The 24,408-nt window shown below is 42.8% G+C and overlaps 1 protein-coding gene and 1 long non-coding RNA gene across 6 annotated transcripts in view; one reads left to right on the top strand and one right to left on the bottom strand.

Moving 5' to 3' along the window:
• Positions 1–21,543, bottom strand: part of LOC144930966 (uncharacterized) — a 62,164-nt gene extending 40,621 nt beyond the window's left edge. Inside the window, exon 1 of the long non-coding RNA XR_013636480.1 lies at positions 21,170–21,543. This is a non-coding gene — a long non-coding RNA (uncharacterized LOC144930966). The remainder of the gene's footprint in view (positions 1–21,169) is intronic.
• Positions 1–24,408, top strand: part of MYLK (myosin light chain kinase) — a 324,445-nt gene that overhangs the window by 202,040 nt on the left and 97,997 nt on the right. For 4 of the 5 annotated variants that reach the window (XM_073305128.1, XM_073305130.1, XM_073305127.2 and 1 more), the window contains 3 exons: positions 10,928–11,065; positions 16,439–16,636; positions 18,129–18,375. In XM_073305128.1, the coding sequence (XP_073161229.1) occupies positions 10,928–11,065; positions 16,439–16,636; positions 18,129–18,375 (583 nt within the window). Of the gene's footprint in view, positions 1–10,927; positions 11,066–16,438; positions 16,637–18,128; positions 18,376–22,573; positions 22,707–24,408 lie in introns of those variants that run through there. The other variant, XM_073305133.1, reaches the window with a different exon arrangement.

Raw genomic sequence — 24,408 nt, 5'->3', positions numbered from 1 at the left:
GAATTTCTCATTTTCCAGTAGTCAAATGCAACCCCCATTTTTAGCCCTGCAGCACTGCGAGATATGAGTAAAACTTGTGACATTTTTATGTATAGAAAAGTTGGTACTGGTACATGACTGAAAATTTTGTGGCTCCATTTAACCCTGCAGACCTGTCACACAGCCAGTTTTCCCCTCAATTTGGGCAAGTTGCATCACCTATCTGTGCCTCAGTTTCCCCAGCTGCAAAATTAGGATAATGACAATGACCTCCTTTGTAAAGTGCTTTGAGATCTGCAGGTGAACAGCACCGTATATGCACTAGGTAGATAACTCCATACCAAATCTGATCAGAGATTGAACCAAGGGGCACTTTGAGAATTGAAATAGAACAACAGGATTGTACTAGGTCATTTGGATATTCCTTTGAAAACAAAGGCACAAACCTACTATTAGTAGAAACCTGTATCCTTAACTAGTTGCTGCAGGATGAAATTCACCTCACCCAAAACCTGAATGTTGGACTACTGTGCAGGTGGTGTGCATTGAGGTTAGGCAGGAGTAATGCACAAACCCCTTTCTGCCACCCTTGTGCAAAGTTCTGAGGCCACTGGATTGGTGTAAGCATGGATCTGCAGCCCTCCCATAGTCAGCCCTGAGCCAGCCCCAGAGCTGAGTGCAGTAAACATTTAAGGCAGCCAACCATGTGAAATTATTCTGGTAGCAGAACACCAAATCAACACAGTCCCTATGCTTGGCTTAAGTAGTGCTAAGCATCTTATGCTGCTCTCCACACCATGGACAAATTTTGCCCATAGGGTGGAAGAAACACTACAGCATCTCCAAAAATATTTATAAGACACGTACTGGCTAATGCGGTCCAATTAGGCAAGTATGCTTTTTTCCTGCATTCAGTAATTTCAATATTTTAACACCTATTTATTACCATTCTTTGAGGATCTTATTGTTTTATAAACATTAAGCCTAATACTTCTCTGAAGGCAGTGTTTATCCATTTTACAGTTGGAGGAATGTAAGGCAGAAAGAGATTAAGTGACTTACTGTAGGTCAACAGTGGGTGAAAGTGGCAGAGCTAGGGAATAAAGCCTAGAAAGCTTGTACAGTTGTATTTCATGGGAAGTATTTCCGTGTAGCTTCAAGCTAACCAGGCATTCCTCCAATTTGCAGTTGCATTGAAGATCATAGAACGTGTGGCGTGTTACTCACTCTTTGGATGGATAACCCTGGATCTTGGTGTGTTCTTAGTCCTATTCAGTTTTCAAATTAAGAACCAATTGACTGTAAGCAAGGTCACTATAATTCTATATCATCTTTACAGAACATAAATGCCAAATAAGCCAACAATCCAGTTAGTCTGGTGTCACATCTCTGATGGTGGCTAACCTAGACGTTGTGGATTAAAAAGTAAAACTTCTATAATATACCTGGAGAATTTTTTTCCTGAGCCCAACCCTTTTTTCCTGAGGGTTATTAGCTCATGTAATTTTGTCCCTGTTTAACTCCAAACACTCTCTTTTAAGTTATTCTTAAAAGTTACTCTTGTCTTGATATTCTGTGACAGTAAATATCACAGATTGAGGTGACCTATTTTAGTTTTGCTACAGCTAACAGGTCCATTCTGTTCTGTCCATACATATAGCTCCTATTGTCACTAATGGGAGAAGTGTGCCTAAATCGCCACACATCAAGACTAAACACTTTTTTAATAGCCAAATTCTGCCATCAGTTACACCGCTGTAAATGCTGTATCTTAAACTGAGGTGGCATAGGTGGTAACTGAGAGCAAAAATCCTGCCCCAAAGATCTGATATTTAAATCTGGCACTCCATTAAATGCAGGCGTAAGTGATGGGAGTTGGGTGTCTAAAGGAAACTGTCATGTCACTGGTTTCAGAATGGTAGCCGTGTTAGTCTGTATGAGCAAAAACAACGAGGAGTCCTTGTGGCACCTTAAAGACTAACAAATTTATTTGGGCATAAGCTTTCATGGGCTAGAACCCACTTCATCATGCATCTGATTAAGTGGATTCTAGCCCACGAAAGCTTATGCCCAAATAAATTTGTTAAGTCTCTAAGGTGCCACAAGGACTCCTCATTGTTTTTGTCATTTCCCTAGATCTTTAACTGCCATTGCATGTACATGCTACATAGCAGACAAAACATGGGCTTCTTTAAAAGCAAAATTGGCCTGAAGTACCCTAAGCACACAGAGATTTGATTATTTCTTGTGGTGGTTTTAACCAAATTTGCAAGTTGTGCAAAACTTGCAGAGAATGTGTTGACCACATGAATTTAGGTCTAAGACAGAAAAATGCCTTTTAGGAAGAATGAGGGACAAATTAGATGAATGTCAACCCATACCAATTTTCTATGTAATCAGCCCTCTTTTTTATTGAGTTGACAGCTGTGTTAATCTGCGACCTGCTAACAGCTGGTGATATTTACATTGGAAATAGAAAGGAGTTCCACCTTCCTGTGTAAGTGTGTAATTCCAGCTGATGGCTGAGGAGGCTGCTACAGAACTTTAACTGTACATGTGTGTGAATCTGTGTCGGAGAGATGTTAGTGGAAACTGCAGCTTCGTTGTCTGAGTTTGCTCACAAGGAGCGATTTCTGGAGTTAAGTCTTCTCTTCAGCTCAGTTGATTTATTAGCCTTTGAGCCAAAACAATATTTAAACACCATAAATGGTAAACACTGCTCAGAGAGTCCCTACCGGGGGGTCAGGCTAGGCATTATTTGTCTGCTTTGCCATATGACTCTGGCAAACAGATTCCTCTGGTATAATTAAGTCTTTTATGAGACTAAACAGTAGGTTTGCAGCATTCCGCGTACAAGGCAGCAAACACTTCATTCTTTGCATATCCTTGACTGTAACTGGCTTCAGGCCTGATCCTGTGACAAACTGAGCATCCTGAAGTTGCAGAGATTTCAGTGGGGGTTGATAGCTCTCTGCTCCTCACAGGGAAGTGGCCCTGTGTGTGTACTTTTATGCCCACTTAGAGTATTGAGAATAGAAGGAATGTTTGTTGCCACTGAACACCAAGAATATTAAAATTGCCATAGCCAAACAGACCAGTAGCCCATTTAATTGGCACTCTGTTCCCTACTCTGTTCCCAATAGCAGCTAACTAAAGTTGCAGTGGAGGGCTTTATGCTAATTATGCAAAACCATATGAAAGAGGGAATTCCTTCCTGACCTCGTTTAGTGATCTGTTTGTCCTCTGAAGCATGATGATTGATTAGACCCACTAAAAATTCCTGGCCCCATTAATATCAATGGCAAAACTCCCAAATAGGATTTTACCCATTTTTCTCAACTTTGTGTGGTTTACAAATCCTACAGATTGGCTGAAGGGAGACGGCAGCTTACCTTAAAATTCTGGAATTTTAGGGTGTATTTTTAAGGGACCAGGACTCCGCCTCTCTTTCTGATAGGCACAGTTTCTGCCTACCAAAATGGAACAGGGGCACAAGTCTAACTACTCCAATTTGTGCTCAAAATTCATTTGGGATTACCACTAGTATCCCCAGATGAACTCCCTATTAGCTGTGTTGGTTCTGCAGGCCTCACAAGAGTAAAAGAAGAAAAGGCCTCACAAAAGTAAAAGAAAAAAACTTTTTTTGGCCCTGAAATCAGCCCAAGTGACTAATTATAACATGAGAGAAGAGCCACATACAAGTCATTTATATATAGTCCCTTTTTTTAGAGTACAGCCATGCTTAAAGACTTGATATGCTAGAAGATTACTTTCCTAGGCAGGAACAAAAGGGATTGACACAAAAGTCAATATTCCAGTGCTACGAATACTGCGAACTATCGCAATGTACATTTCTAAGGATTGCTGTAAGTGAAGCCAAACTTTGTTTTTTTAGGAGATAACATTTAGCAGTTACCTATTGTAGGTAGAGACAAGGTGGAACCAAGGTGCCATCTCTGATCATGTTCAAGCTTTGAAAAAGATTGGATCCAAATCCTCCCATGTGCCTCAATGTAACTTTGGTGCCAGACTTAGGAATCAAAAGGCCATGGTCTGCTTAGTGATGTTTGTTTTTCTTCTCTCATGTATATTTTCCATATTAGAAGAGATTTGTTTGTTGCATGTTTTCAGACAAATGTCTGAATATATATATAAATAAATTACACAACTGGCATGTAGTAGGTTTACCCACTCTATAGTGCAGCATGAATTTCTCATTAATTTTCTCTTGCAAGTATTAGGTTCACCAGTGGCACTATTTGCAAATATTTAATAATAAAACAATAAATGTGGGTTCCTCAATTTACCCTTCTGTAATATGGATCTACTAATTGAAGATGCACTCAAACCATAGAGTTCTGATACAGATCTAGACTTTCCCTAAGTCCAAGTGTGTTTTGGCTAGATTTTTAGAAGTCTAGTAATAATAATTTACAATGTACAGAGATGTGGAGGTTCAATTAATGTAAAGCACTGTTGCAATCTGAAATCAAAAGAAGTGATAGAATTGCAAAGTATTATTCATCAGAGTAGGTGTTTTTATAGGCAGTAAAGAATCGGCGCAGCAGCTATAGAGAGGTGAATTACATAGTGTTGATTATTTATGCCCGCAAACAAATGAGGACAGAATAGAAATTGTATACCTGTGCATGAAAGGCCATGGATCTCTTTCCTGTCCTTTTCCAAAAATGCTAGGACCCTGCCTGTCTAGTAGGAAGTCAGAAGCATTTGAACTTTGTCTCTAATCTCTCTGGATTTAATGCACTCGATGGCTGTTCTTTTAATAAATAAAGAATTGGATGCCTGTTAAAGTGGCTTTTTCTAATCAAAAGTGAATCATTATGGGAGAGGAAACACTGTGGGAAAATCCTATATTACTCCTGCTTGGTATAAGATACATGTGGGTGTATAATGTAGCCTTCAAATGCCTCCCTTTCTGTTTCTAGTCTTCCAGGCCAAGGACTGTGCTCTTTGGACTGATAATTATGGAATCTATTTGTTTTCCCTCTGGGCTCTGCATCCTATTACTCTGTTTCCCAAGGATCTTAAGTTTTAAAACCACAAGGAAGAGATAAATGCAGGAATTGCATGATTTATATATATATATATATATATATATATATATATATATATATATAATAAAATATCCATCCACCACAGTTCATAAAGGGTTGATCCAAAGCCCACTAAAATCATAGGGAGTCTTTCTATTGAATTCAATGAGCTTCAGATCAAAACTGGTTTTAAGACATCAGCAAGAATTGTTAAGCTCTATGCATAGGAGGAAGATCAGTACTTTTAGACTGGGAATTTCAATGGAGCCTAAGGGAGTTCACCACCAAAATCTTATTGATAATCAATAGTCTCTTTGAAAATCCAGAGTTAATTCAAGGGATAGCATAGACTATACTGTCCTGCATTATTTGGTCTCCTGTATGAAGCAAACAGCTGTTGTTAAACTGGTGCCTATTTTTATAAATTACAGTAAAATATCCCAGCTGTTAAACTGATTACATTTTTAAAAACAGATTTATAAAATTTGCCTTAATGCTTCATCAGACCATTTACCCATCTGTTTAACCATCTTGATTGCTAGCACTTGGGATGGATTGTAAAGACATAATTCAGGAGTGCTGAGTGCAGCAACTATGCTGAAATTCATTAAAAAAAATAAACATCCCACAGTTCAATAGGTTATTTTTATCATCATGACAATTTTCTCATGTGATAGCTTCTGGCTTTTTACTCTTAAACTAAATCTAGGGCTGATAAAGCAACAGAACAGTGAATCAGAAAAAATGGAGGAGAGAAGTCAGAAGGATGTAGTTTGTTGTAATGCTTAACTCTAGCTGAGGTTGAGGTTACTGCATTTCACATTTGGTGCATCAAGGCTAGGAGTGCAGGCAGAAATGGGGATAAATTAGGGCCTTCATCCAAAACCTCGAACCAACCTTTGTTGAGGTTCCAGATTTTTCAATTAACTCTTTTCCCATTTGACTGCCTCTCTACCTCTGGCACCAGAAATGCCCAAAAAATGTCATAGGAGAAGTTGTTCCTGCCAGAAGTTTAGTGAGACACTGCTCTCATAAGATTTCCAGTCTGATTTCTGAAAAGGAAGCAGTTCAAAGAAGCATCTGAACTCCTGGGTTAATATGGCAGAAAGGGCTTGGGGGAAGGGGTCTGTGAGAAAGAAATCCCAAGCCACCCCAAGACCTGCCTCTTGTTGTAGAGGGTGTGCTGTCAACCCTTTGTTCTTGAGTATTATGTTTCTCTTGTCCCGGCCCCGCCCCCACCCTCCCCTTATTCAAGTGTTTGGAAAGTCACTAGTTCAATTCCCAATGCCATGTCTGTGGTTAGTTGGTGACTGGTGGTGGTATGAGTGGGTGTAGTCTGCATTTGTGGGTTGTTAAATCCTGAGATTACTCCAAGGACTCAGTGCAAGCTGTCACTCTTTTTCCAAGAGAAAAAAACTCAGTCAAAATACTTAGCTAAATATTTTCAATACACGGTGGAAACATATAGTGCCTATATACTTTCATCATAAATGGGCACGAGTTATTTATTTAACCTGTCATTATAGAGGCCCTGTTAATGTTTTATCTTTTTTCATAAAAACATCACAAGACATTTTGGAAGCATAATCTACGCAAGGTGAAATAATGTGTGTGAAACTGAAGAAAATAGGTTTTCTTCCAAAGTAAGTTAGGAAAATACTTGTGCAGCCTTGCTAACAAGTCATGAAGTATTAGAATGCAGTCTGCAGCAGGTTTTAAGTTACTGTAATGCATTATTGTTTCCAGTGTTGTAGCCATGTTGTTCCCAGGATATTAGAGAGACAAGGTGAGCGAGGGAATATCTTGTATTGGACCAACTTCTGTTGGAGAGAGAGACAAGCTTTCAAGCTTACACAGAGACTTGAAGAAGAGCTGGTCCAATACAAGATATTACCTCGTCAACCTTGTACTGCAATATGTGATTTACAAAAGGAGAGCTGGGTAATGATTAAGGCCCAGATCCTGCAATTTAATCCTCCAGCACAAGCATGCTGCATGAGTAAAGCATTCCACTCTAGCACATCACGTTGTAAAGTTGGATCCCAAAATAAGAAAGTGTGGCTTTAGACTAAGAGCCGGCGATACAGCAAGAGAACACCCATATTGTCAGAGTCTAGTGTTCATTAGCAGTCACAGCTTTGTCAGCATATCCATTCAATTTTCCTAAGCATAATTAATATCCAGTGTCTTGTGTCCTTTTTAGAGGATGGGACATTACATGGAATAAGTGGTCATGGTTTCCTTTTAAACAGATGGTGTTTAAAATCCAGAATTTAAGTCTCTAAAAGAAGACATTTTCAAGTTTAGAAATAAATGGCAATGATGATAACCTGCTTTAAAATACCAGTGCGTGCAGCACACTGTGTTTGAACAGGAATAGCTTAAAATCAGATTGTGCTTTGTAAGACACATCGTTGGTGGTGGAGGGGGGGGGGGGTTAAATCAGTTTTGTTAGTGCTGTGTGTGTGTCTGAAAAAAGTATGTTCCGGTTTCTTTGTAGTCAGTCTCTTCAGCCGTTCATTTACTGCACTCTAATTAGATTGTAAGCCCAGGGGCAGGGGCTGTTTTTTGGTTCTGTGTTTGTACAATATCTAGTACAGTTGGGTCCTGGTTATGACTAGAGCCCCTAGGCACTATGGTCATACGACTACTAGGTGTCATAATTTGAATGGGAATACTAGTTATCTTAGCCATGATTGAAAACATTTGGTTTGTTCAGTCTGGAGAAGAGAATTGTAAATGTGGGGGGCCGCATGATAAAAGTCTTCAGTACATTAAGAAGTTGTCATAAAGAGGAGGGTGATAAATTGCTCTCCTTATCCACTGAAGACAGGACAAAAAGTAATGGGCTTAAATTGCAGCAAGGGATATTTAGGTTAGCCATTAGGAAAAAAATCCTAAATGTAAGGCTAGTCAAGCACTGGAACAAGGGAGGTTGTAGAATCTCGGTCATTGGAAGTTTTTAAGAACAGGCAAACACCTGTGCGCGATGGTCTAGACAATACTTAGTCTTGCTTCAGTGTAAGAGACTGGACGAGATGGCCTGCTGAGGTCTCTTCCAGTCTCACATTTCTATGATTCTTTGATTGCACTTTTCATTTCCTATGGAATTCTCCCTCAGAACAGATGCAATTAGGAGCTATTCGAGCACTGTCAGGGTCTCATAAATGCTCACATCCATTGCTACAGAGCTGTCTTCCCTGCCATATGCGCAGTCTAACAAGCGTAAGCATCAGAAAAGTGTCATTTCCACTACTGGGTCATAAAATATAATGAGAAATTAAGTAGTGGACTATTTAAAGTAAATCTGAAAGGCTTAATACATTCTTAAGGAGAAGTTTAAAACAATATCTGTGTATTGATACAGAACATGTTTATAAGGATAGGAATGTCTCCCTAGAGGTTATAATATACACAGTGTCTTTCTTTCTGCGCCTGACGAGACACTGCTCAGCTTTAGAAATGCCCCCCAATGATATTCAGCCTAATTTTTCATGTCCATAATTTCATCCCATTTCCTCCTTATCCCACCTTCATAATTCTTCTCCCTCACTAGTTTATACCCTTTTACGCTTTCCCTTCCAGCTCTTTTATTGAGCTAAACATTGTTTAAATACCTTTATGCTTTCTGTAATGGTGAAATTCACCTCTGTGTAGAGATTGGTACAAGCCTAAGCACTGCTTAAATTCAACCTACACCTTGTATGAGATTTAAGCGGTGCTTAGCTCTCTGCACTTCACCTTAAAGTGTCAGGTATTATTGGTCAGCATTGGCCAGTCACGATGGCAGATTGCTGTTTAGATCTTGATCCTGCAAGTTGCTATGAATGGGGAGAGCCTTCCTTCCACACACAGCCCAAGTGAAGTCGTCAACGCTGCATGTGTATGGTGGGGTTCATCTGCTTGGAACAACTTGCAAAACTGGAGCCTAAACATATAATCACTCTTTTTGTTATAATTAAGACGTAATTATTTGTAGGGGTTTGTTTGCTCTTCACCACTACTGCAGATGTCCTTTAACTTTGATACAGCTTTGTATAAACAGATGGTTTTATTCCAGTGCATAAAACATGCATTTTTGTGGTGCACATTCGGAGGAGTCAATGCTGCTTACATTGTTTTTGGGTTTTGTTTTTCACATATTCCATCTGCAGTGACTAAACCAGTTTATAACATATTCTGGGTATACTGTGTAGTGCTAGTCTCTTGAAAACAGAACAGAAATTCACCTGTTTTTAGATTATACAGAACAAGGGAGTCAAAGGTTCTAAATAAATGTCCTGGTCAGTCTTAGTGGAGTACTGTTAGTAACCATGCTGTTTTCACCCTTTGTGTTCTTCCTGCTCCTTCTTTTTTAGATTGCCTGTCCCTTTCCTCCTCTTTGCGTGCCTTTGTCCTTCTCTCTGTATTTGTAAAGTGTTAGGAGATGCTGGGATAAAGGGAATTCTAGAAGCATTATTTCTCAATGTCCTTTTTGGTCTCTGCTCTCCATTTCCTGTCCTATTTCTCTCTTCCTCCCCCCTTTTTAATGGCTGTTCTCCCCCCGATCTTTATTCCTTTGTATGTGGTGCTTTGCCAGGCATTAGAAATGTAGCAGAGGAAACTAGCTTGGATTGCACAATGCAGCCGTCCTTTTCCAGCACTTCCTTTCTCTAACATTCTCCATGAGTGAAGAATGAAATACGGGGGGAGCTAACAAACCCTGGTAGCTTGTTACTGGAGATGGCCTGAACCAAAAGCATGACCATTTTACCTATGTAATGCCACTCGTGCTGCAAATAGGTGCTAGATAAATGAAGCATGGTGGAAAACTAGGCATTTCAAAAACTAAACCCATTACATTCAGCTGCAGTAGGTTTGAGTTCCCACATTTCTTACCAAACAAGCTTCAATCTCTTGCTATCCATCCCTATGGAAAAACTTCCTATACCATAAGCCTCTGGGACAAAACCATTAGAAAAGGCTCCTCTTAGACAAAAATACTTTAGGGAGAATTAGGGCAAAAATCTCTTGGATGGGAACAGACACAAAAGAAGCTGTTCTTGTTTATGGAGGGCCATGAGTATGTGCTTGTCACTGTACAAGACAACACAATCTCTACCCTCAGCGAGCTCACAAGATAAATCAAACAGCAAGTGTTCCCAAGTGACTGACAGATATTTGATGGCTTGCTATATTTGGCCACCGCCAGTACATTGGCTCCATAAATGCACTTCCTCTGAGCTTTTGAGCAGAAGTACCTACCCTTATCTGATGCATCTGTCAGGATCTAGCCAAATAAGCTGATTTCACACCATATGAATCCCTCCAGACAGACTGTAGGAGGAGTCTCCAACAATCCTGGATAATTTTTAACTAAAGGAGCTGTAGTTTAGTTATATACCCTAAAGTAAGGCTAAACATAGCTCATCCTTCAGGGCATAAACCAATTGCCTCGGGGGCAGTAAGGAATCTTTCCATCATCACACATTTTGCTGAGTGTAATACAGGAGAGGGGTGAGGTGGGTTTCCATATTCCACTATGAATTTAGCACTCATGAAAGGAACTGGATTGTCAGCTGTGGAGACAAAGTCTCTGCATAAGGACAGGTGTATTAAGGAAAATGAGTTTAAATGTCTCCATGCTATCCTGCCAATATACCTGAACTCTGAGCTGGGAGGATTGGGGGAGGGAGGACACTTCAGTCAAAACTTTCACTCAGTCTTTGGCCTCTCTTCTGAGGCTGCCAACAGGAGAGACAGCCATGTTGGTGGTGGGTTTTGGTGACGTGTATACCTGTCTAAGAACTGGACTGAGACCACCCAACTGAAATCACCCTGAGTCGAAGAGCAGCTAAAATGCATTGAGAGAGTTTCCAGTAAGAGACCTGTCTGTTTTTCCATTGATTCCACAGAAAAGAAAAGCAGCAAGAAAGTGGAAAGCACACAGTCTGTTCAGACAAACAACGCCTTTGCACCAGTCTTCCTTAAAGGCCTGACTGACCTCAAGGTCATGGATGGAAGCCAAGTAATAATGACTGTGGAAGTATCAGGTGAGTAACAAAGTATCAGCATTATTTAAAAGAAAAACCTTGGATGCTAGACCTACCAAATAATTAAAATGTGTAGTGTTTGCCTTTTATGTCTTACTGAGAGAGACTTTGTAATTAAATATAATGCTTCAAGGAGCCAATTTTAACAAAGTAAAAATTAGGGTTGTCTGGACTGAGCCTGAAGGTGGATGAACACTGTCTATTGTTAGTGTTCAGATCTGCAGAAGGATCTCTTTATTGTAATAAGCAGAATAATATCAACTCCTTGTTGTTAAACTGAAATTAAGTCTTGAAGGGCTCATAATAGCCTGTGCTGTGAACCAGACAAGATTGAACTGCTGTCAGCTGGTGCAAGATTAGTGCTGTAGAAGAGAGATCAGCCCTAGTATGAACTTTGGTAACACAAATCTCTGGCAGCTAACTTTGATCAGAGGATCTAAAATGTCATTTTATAGCTCACACCTTTATTATTTTATATCTCCAAAAGAGCTGTACTAAAAAATACTCAACGTTACCTCCTATCACAGACATCTCCATTGATATCCATGGCTCTTTGATTCCCTTACTCACACTGAGTAGTACCTTACTATTGAGCAGTCCTATTTAGTCCATATGGGATGGTGCAAGGGGTAAAGTACTGCCCAGTGTGAGTAAGGGTCTCACCTGCTTGACCCAGAGTTGAACTATTAAACAAACAAACCCCAAGCCTACCACCTTTTGGCTAAGATCTTCCCTATGGAGCAACCAACATCTCATGGAAAACCTTCTACTGGAAATAATTTTGCCTGTTACAATAATTCGAGAAGGTGACTGGGAAACAGCCTTTTGGACAAAAGTTGTCATTGTACTTTGTGCTCTCACCGGGGACCTCTCGTTTAAGCTAGCATCTGTTTCTTTTGGTGTTCATCTGCTGCTTCTTCAAGTAGATGCAGCTGTGTATTCCACTCAGGATCCAGCACACTGGAGCCAGAGAGTTTTGCCTTGCAGTACCCTTAGGAGGCAGTGCTCATTACCCCTCCCCTGGCTATATGAGGCAGCACCACCTCAACCCCCCTCAGTTCCTTCTTACTGCGTGTGGCTAGAGTCACAGCTGTGTGGTTCTTAACTTCATAAACTCTCTCTCTATAGTTGAGAGACTTTTCTAGTTGTATATAGTTAGTTCCCTTAGTTTTAGTGTTGGTTGAGATTTAGTGTGAATTACCTTTAGTTAAGTATTTCCCTAATGATACCCTCATTGTCTGTTGGGGGGCGGGGGGAGAGTAATACTCATGTACAATGCTTGCTGTACTTGGGCAAGGCCCATGTCAGGGAGTGGTGGTCAATTTGTAAATCATCCACAAAATGGACTCAGGTGGCTAGGGAACTTTGCAGGCCACATGGCCCGCTTCAACACCAAGGCCTATATCAGATTGAAGGTCGCCCTCAGGTTCTGAAACTGCTGCTGTTTTGCACTCTGGATCTAGTGCTTCACTGAAGAGATGGAGGAGCTGATTCCCCCCCTCAAGTGCACCAAGGAAAAGTTTGCATAAGGCCAATTGAGACCACTCCAGATCTCATGGAGACTCTTCTCTTCCAGAAAGAGCATGGACCCACCCAGTATTATTGCCAGCATGCAGGGTGGAGCAGGTCCCTTTCACCACTCCCCGGTACTGTGTAGGGAGGTTAGAGACCCTGTACTGTCTACTCCAGTTCCAGCTCTGGAGTCTCTGTTGTCTGGTACCTATAAGGGTGACGTCGGCAGCAGCTGTTTCCATGCTGGTGGCATATCAGGCTGCAGTGGGCCTCCTCTGCCTTTCTGTCCTGAGCTCTGCCTTGGTCCAGAACTGTTCCAAGGCTAACCTAGTTTATAGCCCTGGTGGCTGGGTGGGCGACTGAACTGCTGTCTGTTGGCACTGCACCCCCGTGTTTCCCTTCTGCATCCTGTGGAAGTGGGGTAGTGCCAGGCTCAGGACCTCCTCAGCACCAGGAAACTCCTTGTTACTGTGCTGTGCTCAGTGCCACCAGTGTTACTGGGGCAGCACTTGCCACCCTCCACTTCATCACTGTCAGCTGCATTGTTACCACTCCTGGCACCCATGGGACACTCAGCTGAAGAGGTCGCACTCCCTCAGCTTGCCCTAAGGTAAGATCACCAGGTAGATCAGTGGCAGGGACTGTTGATTTGATGCCTGGACCTGCAGCAGTTCAGCTTTCCCCTTACAGAGCCTCCAGAGTCATCCTGTCCAGGTTCATCAGTCCAAGAACAGGATCCAGCCTGCTTCAGTTAGTAGCCTCTTTTTTTTTTGTCTCCAGCTGATTCAACAGTGCCTGGCTCTTCCTTTCCTTTAGTGCCCAAGGACTTCAAGGCCAACCAGGACATTTTGCAGCACGTGGCTGCTTCCCTGGGCATTCAGGAGGAGGGACTGAAGGAGAATACCCATTGGTTGTTGGAGATCCTACAGCCGCCTGCCCTTGGGAGAGTGGTTCTCTCTATTAGCTATGTGCTCCTAGAGCCTGCAAAGATTCGTTGGAGCACGTCAGCTTTGGTACTCCCTCCTACAAAGGGCTTGAAGAAATGCTATTTTGTAGCAGAGCAGGGATTTGAGGGCATTTACTCCATCTGGCCCCAAATTCCCTGGTTGTAACTGCCATGAATGATAGAACCCGGCAGGGCAGATTTAAGTCCACTTCTAAGGACAAGGAGTAGAAAGATCTAAACCTCCTCTTCCCTGCAAATGTGGATTGTGAACCAGTAGGCACTGTTGTCCAAATAAGATTTTGTGAATTGGACGGCTGTGTCTAAGTTTGCAGAACAGTTGTCTGAAGCCTCCAAGGAGAAGTTTCAGGGGTTCGTCACCAAAGGCTGTTTGGTGGCTAAGACATTGCAGTCCACACTGAATGTCAGACACTTCGACAAGAGTGATGGCCTCAGCAGGGGCATGAGAAGGGTGTCCTTGCTGGAGAATGTGTGCATTGCTCCCAACATGCAACAGACTAAGGAGGATTTGCCCTTCAACAGCTGAGTGCTTTTTTCAGACAAGATGGACAAGACTCCACTTCAAGGATTCTAGGGTTATGTTACATTTCTGGGAGGTGTATATTTCCCGCAGTGCAAAGGTGCCACTATGGAGGTCAACAGCAGCAACAATACTGTCTGCAACACACCTTTGAGCTGCCTGTCCCTTCCCCAAGACAATGGCTCTAACTCAGAAAGGGGCATAGGTCTCAGAAGAGAAAGTATTCAGGTCCGGGTTTGGCCAGTCAAAACGCCCCTCCCCTCTGATGCCCTGAGCTCCCATTTTTACTCTTTTGTCCAGAGCAATGGTCCAAGTCATCGCCTCTGTTCAGAACTGGCTGGCTAGCTATCACAATGCTTGGGGCTTGATTACCACTGACAGCTGGGTCCTAAGCACTATCAGATTAGTCTATGCCATCCAGTTTCTCTCTACCCCACCCTCTGTGGTCAGAGCAGGAGACCTCACTGCATATCAACGTCCTGGAGCTTCAAGCCATCTACAATACAGGTCATGCCTTTCTGGACTGTATGAGGGGCTCCATGGTTCACCTACGTACCAATACCACCACAATGTATTATGTCAGCAGGCAAGGGGGAGCAAAGGGAAGCACACTCTGGGGTGCTCTGCTAAAAGGCAATCAGGTTATGGCAGTTCTGCATTGAGGAGAGTATCACTCAATAGCTGATCACTTGCCTGGTGTCCAGAATCTCCTTGCAGACCATCTCAGCAGGAATCTTTTCCTGAGTCATGGGTGGTCCCTGAAGACAAGCATCGCACAGGTCATTTAGGAGCATGGGGCATTCCAGTGATCGACCTGTTTGCTACAAGGGACAACAGGCAGTGCTGTCTGTTCTGCTCTTGAGAGGGCCTCAGTCTGGGCTCCCCGACTGATGCCTTCTATCTCAGCTAGGAATCCGTTCTCTTGTACACTTTTCCCCCCGATCCCAATCATTCCACAGGTCATCCTCCAGCTGAAAGCAGATTGAGCCAAGTTCAACCTCATTGCCCTGGCATGGCTGAGGCAGTGTTGTTTCTCCGGCCTTCTTATGCTGGTGATTCAGCCTCCCATATCCCTTCCTCTCCATCCCAACCTACTCTAAAGAAAAAGTTACTTTACCACCACACCCAAAATAATTGGTCTAATGTGGTTTCTCAGTTTCATTTGAGCCAGGGAGTGTATTTACTTGTGTTCTTTCCTAAGCCACATTCATCCCTGGAGAGCATAGTCTCCAAACATTAGATGTCAGATGTCTAACCTACCTGGACAGGACTAAACCATTTCGTGCTTCGCCTCATCTGTGTCATATGCGGATCATATCAAGGGGCAAGTGGTCTCTTCACAACGATCTCTAGGTGGATAACATCCTGTAACAAGACTGCATACAAAATAGCTTTGACTATACCGCCTCAGCAGGTAAGAGCTCATTCTATGTCAATAGCATTCCTCAGTGATGTTTCAATATTGGACATTTGCAGGGCTGCCACTTGGTTGTCCATACCAACGTTTATGAACCATTATGCCATTACTGTGTCATCCAGCGTGGATGCAAACATTGGTAGGGCGGTCTGGCAGTCCTTGTTTAGATAGGATCCGAGCCTTGCCTCTCGGGGTGGGTACTGCTTGTGAGTCACCTAAGCGGGATAAGCAGCTGCATCTACTTGAAGAGGAGGAAACGGTTACTTACTGTAACTGTGGTTCTTAGAGATGATGTGGATGTGTATTCCATGACACACTCTGTCCCCTCTGCATTGGAGCCTAGTCTTTGGGTGCTGAGCGTGAAGGAACCGACAGAGGGTCAAGGCAGCACTGCCTCATGTAGCCAGGCGAGGGGCTAGGGGCATGCAGCACTGCCTCCTACTGTTCTGCTAGGCACACTGCTCTGGTGTGCCAGGTGCGCACACACCTGCGTGGGACACACATCTGCATCACCTCTCACAGAACCACAGTTACAGTAAGAAACCATTTCTTCTGCCAGTTCTTCCCTACCTGAAATCACAATCTTTGATCACTTCCATTCTGACCCTAATAGATGATTCTGGCTTGAATCTGGGTGCAGCAGATACAGATTCAACTTTACAAGTGGGTTTTGTTTCCATGCTGATCCCATACATGGCAGTAAATAAAAAAGGAGCTCTGGCAGGGGAGATAATGCAACAAGCCGAGTTGTGTTTATATCAGATGTCTTTCAGAGTGTTTCATGAGCTGTGATCCAGGTCCTAGCACAAAAAAAAGTGCAGCACGCAATAGGTAATCAGTGCAATTTGTGCCTGCTTATGCCATGGCTGAAATGGGCCTTTTCTGAGATCCTAAGAAGCTGATGAGGTTGCGTCTCTTTTCAGTTGTGTTGATGCCTTTTATTTTTTTGGTGTTGCTCAGCTAACCCACCTCCTGAAATTATCTGGCTGCACAATGGGAAAGAAATCCAAGAGACAGAAGACTTTCACTTTGAAAAGAAAGGCAATGAATACAGCCTGTACATTCAGGAGGTATTCCCTGAGGACACAGGCAAATATACCTGCGAAGCATGGAATGACTTAGGAGAAACTCAGACCCAAGCAACTTTGACTGTACAAGGTATGAAGCTTGAAACTCTCTCAATTTAGGAAGAGCACAGAGGACGGCATTCCAGTCTGCTGGATGAGGGTCTATTTAAAGTAGATAGTGTATGTAAAGTATGTTGTGGTGGATGCTGTGAGCACTCAAATCTGTGTGTTTGGGTTAAGAGCTGTTGAGCAGAAGCAACTTCTCCATTTTTACTATGGAACTTCACATTACAGTTTAAAAACCTCATCCCTGCACACTATTGCTAAGGACAATGCAAGAATTATGCTAAATACTACTACAGACTCTGATTATCAAGGCTTACTTAGCTATGGACTTACTGTAAAACATTTAATGCTGTTTTTCTTTCTAATTAAAACACTGGGCATTTGGAAAACCTGCCCAGGAGCCAGGCATGCTGGCTTCTTTTATTATTAGCACCGAAAGAATAATGTGCGAGGAATACTTGGAATCTGCAATTTGAAAACAACCTCAAAGTCTGAGAAGACAACTTCTGTGTGATATAAATCCCATCCTTAATGTGGTTTGGGGTACAGGGCGTGGGCTCTGCCCTAAACTAAGTGCATGGGGCTTTAGGTGCCCTCAGCACCATCTCTTTTTAAAGAAAAATAGAGGGATGTAGCATGGTCAAGTCACTTAAGTATATAAGAAGCAGCCATAAGTCTTCAGGCACTCCAGTGTTGGTTCTTTCACTGGGGCCCTCGATAAATCAAATCTTCATTCAGTTTTTCCTCTGATTTTGGAGGCCCAAGTTGATGTGGTTGGTCCGGTCTTTCAAATGCACTGAGCATCGATAGCTCCCATTCGCATTATTTAGAATTATGGGGTGCTCATTACTTTTGAAATTTGGGCCCAAGATGTCTCCCTTTGGACACCCAAAAATCAGTGTTCCAAACATTGTCCTGAATTCCTTGTCTCAGTTTCCCTAAAATGGGATGCCTACTTCCCAGGAGTTATCTGATAAATTAATGTTTCTAAATGATTTGGAGGCGATGGGGCTTACTCCTTGGATACAGCAGACTGGCACCACCTGGGTTTGCAATGGCTTTGTCTGCCTTTCCCTCTCTGCCTGACCCAGGATTCAGCCTTCAGGGTTCAGCCTCATGGCAGATCTGTTACACTAGCTTGTAACAGCCCCATGAATCACATTCCACTGACTCCACCCCTGCTCCCAGCTTGTCCCCCTACACTAGAGAAATCCTCAGCTTTCCATTTAGGGCAACTTTGTAACATGGGTCTAAATCTGGCCAACAATGTGATCTATCACTGCTTAATATTAGTATTACTAAGAGTTTCATGCAAGGCTAAAGGCCAGCTGTGTTATCAGGTTCGAAGATTATACCCTAAAGTGTTCAGAATTCCCTTGTGACCCTGTGGTTACTTTGCATATAGTTATCATAGAATCATATAGTGTAGTCAGTTGGATGCTCACACTTAGGTTGTGGCCATTTCTCTTGCTTATTTTTTCTGAATCCCACATTGCTCCTCCATTTGTGCGCTGCAGAACCTCAGGACGGTATTCAACCCTGGTTCATTAGCAAACCACGATCTGTGACAGCGGCTCCTGGACAGAATGTCCTTATTTCCTGTGCCATTGCTGGAGACCCTTTCCCCACAGTTCATTGGTTTAAAGATGGGCAGGAAATAATGTCGGGAGCGGAGTGCGAGATCCTGCAAAACGAGGACATCTTCACGCTGATCATGAGGAATGTGCAGCGCCGTCAGGCTGGGCAGTATGAAATCCAGCTCAGGTATGTTCACCACAAAAGAAATACATGGTAGCAATTTTTTTGAGGTGCAGATTTGTTGTTTCCCCAGCCTGTGGAGCACTTCAATGTAGTTATTTTCAGCCCCCTCCCACTTCCATCTCCCAAACTGCAGCTGGGCATCCCTCCCTCCTCTGTCCCTTGAACAAAACGAAACCCCTCCCATTTACATCTTCCTTTCGTAAGACCCACCCCAACTCAAGGGCAAAAACCTCCCACCACTCTAGGAAGGCAAAGAGCTTCAGGGTGCCCGCTTCACAGCCTTGCATTCACTCATCTCATTGACTTACATGGTGCTGTCCTGGACAGCAAGTCTGTTATTCCCAACAGCCAGCCACGGCCTTTCAATGTAACCAGTCCTTCCCCTGCTGGTTCCTGATCTTATGGAAAGATCTGGATGGAGTTTAGCTCAATGGTTACAACAGGGGACCAAGTTCTATTCCTGGTATTGCCCCTGACTCCGTGTGTGACCTTGAGAGGTCACTTCATCTTTTGGTGCAACTCCTTACCACTTTATAAAACATGTTATAGGGGTTCATGAATGGTGGTAATGTGCTTTCTGGTCCCCGAATCAAAGTGCTGTAGAAATGTAAAGTACTATTTTGTGACTAAGAGTAGCTGGGTCCATGTGACAGGACAAAAGACTCATTTAAAGCTGCGACAGGAAATGAGGTGCATTTGAAAGACAAAAGGGGGGCAGAGAAGGAAAGAGGGGGGGCATAATTTTCTTTGTAGATGCTAAAAAAAATCATGCTTGGCCAGCAGCAGTGGAAAAGGTAATATATATATCTAATTGTGGATGTTATGGCCAAGCCTATTTGTTTACCATGTTCATAGTCCTCCCCTGCTACCTCATTGGATTTTTTTCTAATGACCCCAGCTTTTTGAGGGAATGATCCCTCTGGGAAGGGCCATTTCATATGTTTGACTCACCTTGGGGCGGGGGGGGGGGGAATGCATTACCCGACCATCTGCTTCAAATATTTTAATTTGGAATGAGAGCCTCCTTTTCCTGATCCCTCTTTTGGGCTAAGACACCATTATACATTGCCTTTATTGATCAAGATATTCCATGCTTGGGTTAATCCCCTAAAAACCTGGAAGGTGCTTTTTTAAAATTCTCTAGGATTTGCCTTTTAATCTGTTCTTAAAATTATGCCCCTCAAATCTAGCATCAACTTTGCTGCCTTTCTGTGTCACATAGAAAGTGCTGTAGCTTTATTCCCCCTTCTGATGGGGACAATCAGACCTAGAAACAGTCCCTTTCTTGTCATAAACTTAATTGTCTAACTTTAGACCGATTATTCTATGCTAGGTAGCGTACTTTGATATATTGCCTAATTTGGCTAATTTTGTGACTTTCTGTATTAAATTTTATTTAACTTCCATGGATCTTTGAGCCTGTGACATCAGGGGGGAAAAAAATCAATTTGCTCTGATTGCTCCATAGGCTACCTTTTTAGTCCAGATTAAACTGTCCACTAGTCAGACAGGAACTTCTTCAGTTCTATTCACTCTTTCTTGCACACGAAAGATTTTTTTCTACCCTATAGAACACACTGTGCAGCATACATGAGGAGGACACTAAAATTTTAAAGGGGCACAGAGGAGTCACAACGCTGATTCATTTTGGGTATCTCTTCACTGCAGAGTTAGCCTGGGCTTTTATTCGCCTAACCCCGCCTCCCCTCCATACACAAAAAACTCTCATTCAGGTTAAGTGATGCTTTCAGCCCATGCTAGGTGGTTTGACTGAGGGTGTGAGCTAGAAGCCCATATTCTGCTGTTATTCAGGCTGGTAACCCACCTTGCAGTATGGACGCAGGATTAATCATTCAAGTGCTGATAGTCCGTGACTTCTGTGTGCCCAGAAGGAAAGACAGCTTCTCCCACAATTCACTGGGAGTGGCTCAGCTTACTGCAGCACAAAATAACCATGGGGCATGGCCCCAGAAGTCCTAGTGACACACACGGGTAAAGACAGCACTAGTGAGGACACAGTAACTCAAGTGTGACTTTGCAGTGTGGCACACCCAAGCTAGGATAACTTGGATGCTGATCACCCAGGCTAACTCTGCAGCAAGGACATACCTAAAATGGAAGGCTTACCATACCATAAATATGGTATAGAATAGAAGGTACAGCTAAGTGCAGAAAATTCTGTAACAAAGCCAGTGCTACAGGAGATTTCTGGTGGGCTAGATGCAGATATAAGAAAGCATAACAGAGAGGCTACATAAAAGTTAAAGTTTATTCCCTAATCCTTTTACAACAAGAATTGTTGGGGATCACACACAGATCAGTGCACTCATTTTGTTTGTTCTATTCCATAATAAAGCTATGTTGCAATTCTTGCTGGGTGAATTTTGAAATCCCTCTTTACACAGCTCTGATTTGTAAAAGTTTCAGTTACTATTCAGAGAGTAGAAACAAAACCGTGTGCTTTAGGTAACCAACCACTCACCACAAATAATAGCCTCAGAAATTTCAGCTGGTATAAATCAGCATATCTCCATTGTCTTCCATGGAGCTGCACTAATTGACAGCAACTGAGAATCTGGCCCAACATGAATAGTTCATGAGCGGCCCACGTTCTCCTGCACGCTCGATCGTTTGTGGAGTATGGAAATACATTTATTTCCAATCTAACCATTATCTGGGGCAGTGACAGCTGAGTCTATTTTCCTTCTCTTTAACTGCATGGCTCTGGGAGGGCTAGATGCCTCTGTCTCAGTGCTACTGGATTTTATGATAGCATGTAATGGGGTGCACCACTCACCAGTAGTCTGGCACCTCCTCCTGGTCACTCTGGGGAATTAGCTCTTGAAGTTGCACACCATCACACCATCTCTCTCTCTCAGGTCTGTTGCTCCTCTCACAGCCCAGGAGCTGCAGTGTCTTCTTTGTGACTCAGCCCTCAGGCTAGGTCACTCGGCATCCCCCCCTACCGGGGGTATATCAGAGTCTTTCCTTCAGCAGCCCTAGGCGGTTTTCCCAAGCCTGTTCATTGCTTCAGGTGCCTTCAATAGCTAGTAGGGGAATCTGGGCCCATCCTCTATTCTGGGCTCCAGTTCAGGGACCCTCAGCCCAGCAGTTCTGTGCTTTACTCTCCCAGCCCTCACTACTCCTTCCCTGGACTGCTTCCTACCACTCTTGGTTAGTCCCGTCCCTTCCAGTACTAGCTCCAAACCCTCCTCCCTTTTTCCAGGGAGTGACTGCTCTCTCCCAGCAACAACCCTTGTCTGTTGCCAGGTTCCTGGCTTTATAGGCCCCACCTATTACAGCCTAGCTGAACCTGCTTACAATCAATTCCTTGCACCCTGGCTCTTCCTCCAGGTGCAGCCTGTGAAGCCTGTGGCCAATTTAACCCCTTTCAGTCCTGTGTGGGGTGGATAGCCCATCACATAGTGTAGCTGAGAAATCCCAGCTATAGAACAGGCTGGTAATGTAGTGCACCAGAAGATCTTAAAACATAGTCTATTTTTCTTCAAATGAAGTGTACTTTACCATTTCTCGTATTAATTTTATATAGCACCTTGCACAAGCCATAAAGCACTTGCACGGTGACATCCTGCCCCCCTGAAGCTGATGGCAAAACTCCCATTGACTTCAATAGGGACACCTTTAAAGAATTAGAGACTAATCAAGTGTGATATTCTATCTATCTTAGGTGTTTCTAAGATGCTTTTCTCTGAGGTTTCTAAGCACTACTAAATGTTATTCATGTCTTCCCCAATTTTCCATTTGCATTGACTACCCACAAATTCAAAAAGCATGTTAAAAATCTTTAGGCCTCTTACCGTCATTCTTCCACTCTGTTGTGTCCCAGTTAATTCACACAGGCATACAACCCAGTCTGGTTATTGTGTTCTATCAGTGGTTATTATTTAGCTCCCTTTCTTCTTCTCTTTTCTTTCCATAAATGCTAACTGGCCTAGTTGCTTACCTTGTCCCTTGGGGGTGGAATGCTGAATGTCAAGGGACAGTGGTTAAGCTGATACTATTTCTTGTTTTAAAACTAAACAGAACTCGGTTCTTTGTGCTAGCTGTGTTTGTTTTCATTACCTTAGCAATGTTTTGCTGACATGTTATTGTAAAGGGCCATAGGAATGGTATTCCACAAATTAGTATAAATAGAGGGATCGAATCGCCCGCTCCTGAGCTGTAGCCATTGAAATGGAAACAGCAGCCTGTATAGCTGCACCACCAACGCTGCTCAGTTGAGAGACAAGGGAGCAGAATCCGTTTGCTGATTCAACAGTGTAAATCAGATCCTGGTCCAGGAAGTGAAGAAAAATTGGTTTAGCCAATTAAAGGTAAGCAGTGCTTTTTAACTAGAGAAATGGAAACACCTTCCGCCCCGCCCCCGTACTCTGCCAGTGATGCCTGCTTTGATACACCTTATCGTCATCTCATCTTGCCAAAATCTCTGTGCTTCTTTACAATGCTCTCTCTTTCCTGATGTGCCTTCTCTGGTGTAAACAGGGACAACAGGAGTAATTGGAGAAGCCCCCAAATCCTAAAGCCAAGCCATTGTCTCCATAATAACATAGTCTTGCAATTATCCTCTTGCTTCTTCTGCAAATCCTCTGCTCTGCGTAGGTCACCACCCTATCCCCATAATAGTTGAGCCCTTCCCCAACATTTAAATAGAGCAGTAACAATTGCTCTTTCTTCCTCCTTAGCAGCCTCTTTGAAAGTTTGATTAGTTTTGATTACTTTTCTTTATATAGAGTTTTTGAGGGTGTGAAGAAAACCTAAGGTTAGCTCCCCCTCCTCATGAGCCAGGGATACCTTGAATTTCATTGAGTAAAGGTAATTTGCAGAGCAATTGGGATGTCCCAGATTGCACTCAGTGGCAGTTATCCTTTAGAAACAATGGTCTGGCTGGGGGAATGTGTTATTCATTTCTGTGCAAATCCTGTGCTCTATCAACATGCTCTGTGTTTTTAAGGAAGAAAGCAGTGACCTCCCCTCCACATTGTCTCTTGTCCCCTTATCCATTACAAAGTTGCCAAACCCTAATAAAGGTGTAAAACACTTTTGGCCCAATCCTTAGCTGTGTAAATCAGTGTAGCTCCTTTGAAGCTGATGATCTGGCCCAGTATGGTTAGTGAGTTTTCTTAGGGTTAAAACTTTGCATGATCTGGACGTTGTTCCCATGTAACTGCCTCTGAGCAAAGAGTTGCCAAACTCTATTCTGAATCCTCACAACAAGTGTCCCTAAAGCACCAGAGCTGCAGCTAGAGGTCAACTTGTTCTCCCTTTTTCAGTTAATTTTTAGAAAGCATAATTCACTCTGCATTCCTTGTTTCACACGCCACCACCCAGCAGGAATCTTCAACATGGCCCCTTACTTCAGCTAGCTGTGCTTTTTCTTTGCTTCCCACTTTCTGGGGACATGCAGGAAGTATCAGACCTAAGGTACAGTGAAAATATTTGAATAGATCCTGCCAAGAAATTAGCCTTTCAAGATATTTTGAACATAAAAGCTGTTCCAGAGAAAACTGATCCTACAATTAGGACAGAAGCTATTTTTAAAATCACTTCAGGCTTCACAGCTGGGGTTTTGTTTGTTTTTTAAATTCTTTGTCATTTTAAAGATAAGTCCTGTGTAATAGTGTTCTGCAAAGCAATTCTACAGAGTCCAACACTTCCAACATGGTTCTTTATAGTGCAACCATTAAACTCAGCTACAGTTAGGGACCTATACATAATTCCAGCATTAGGAGGGTTTTGGTAACTCAGCTGTTGAAATCTGCCTCTGTCTGCTGTTTAGCATATAAGATCCCAACATGAGAGAGTTTTTATATATATAAAATAAGTTGCAGGAATGCCAAAAATACATATATATATGCCACTATCAACCTAGCTTGGAGTCAAACCAGCATCCTGTATGTGAAATGCTTAGTATCCTCCTACTAATCCTCTGAGCCATCCAGTCCCTCCTACATAATAATAATTTTTTGCACTTCTATCACCGTATTAATCTGAAGATCTCAAAGCACTTTGCAAAGG

This window comes from Lepidochelys kempii, chromosome 11 (assembly GCF_965140285.1).
Source record: "Lepidochelys kempii isolate rLepKem1 chromosome 11, rLepKem1.hap1, whole genome shotgun sequence".
Lineage (NCBI taxonomy): Eukaryota > Metazoa > Chordata > Testudines > Cheloniidae > Lepidochelys > Lepidochelys kempii.
Note: the sequence above shows the minus strand (reverse complement) of the source record. Positions and strands in the feature narration are given on the sequence as shown.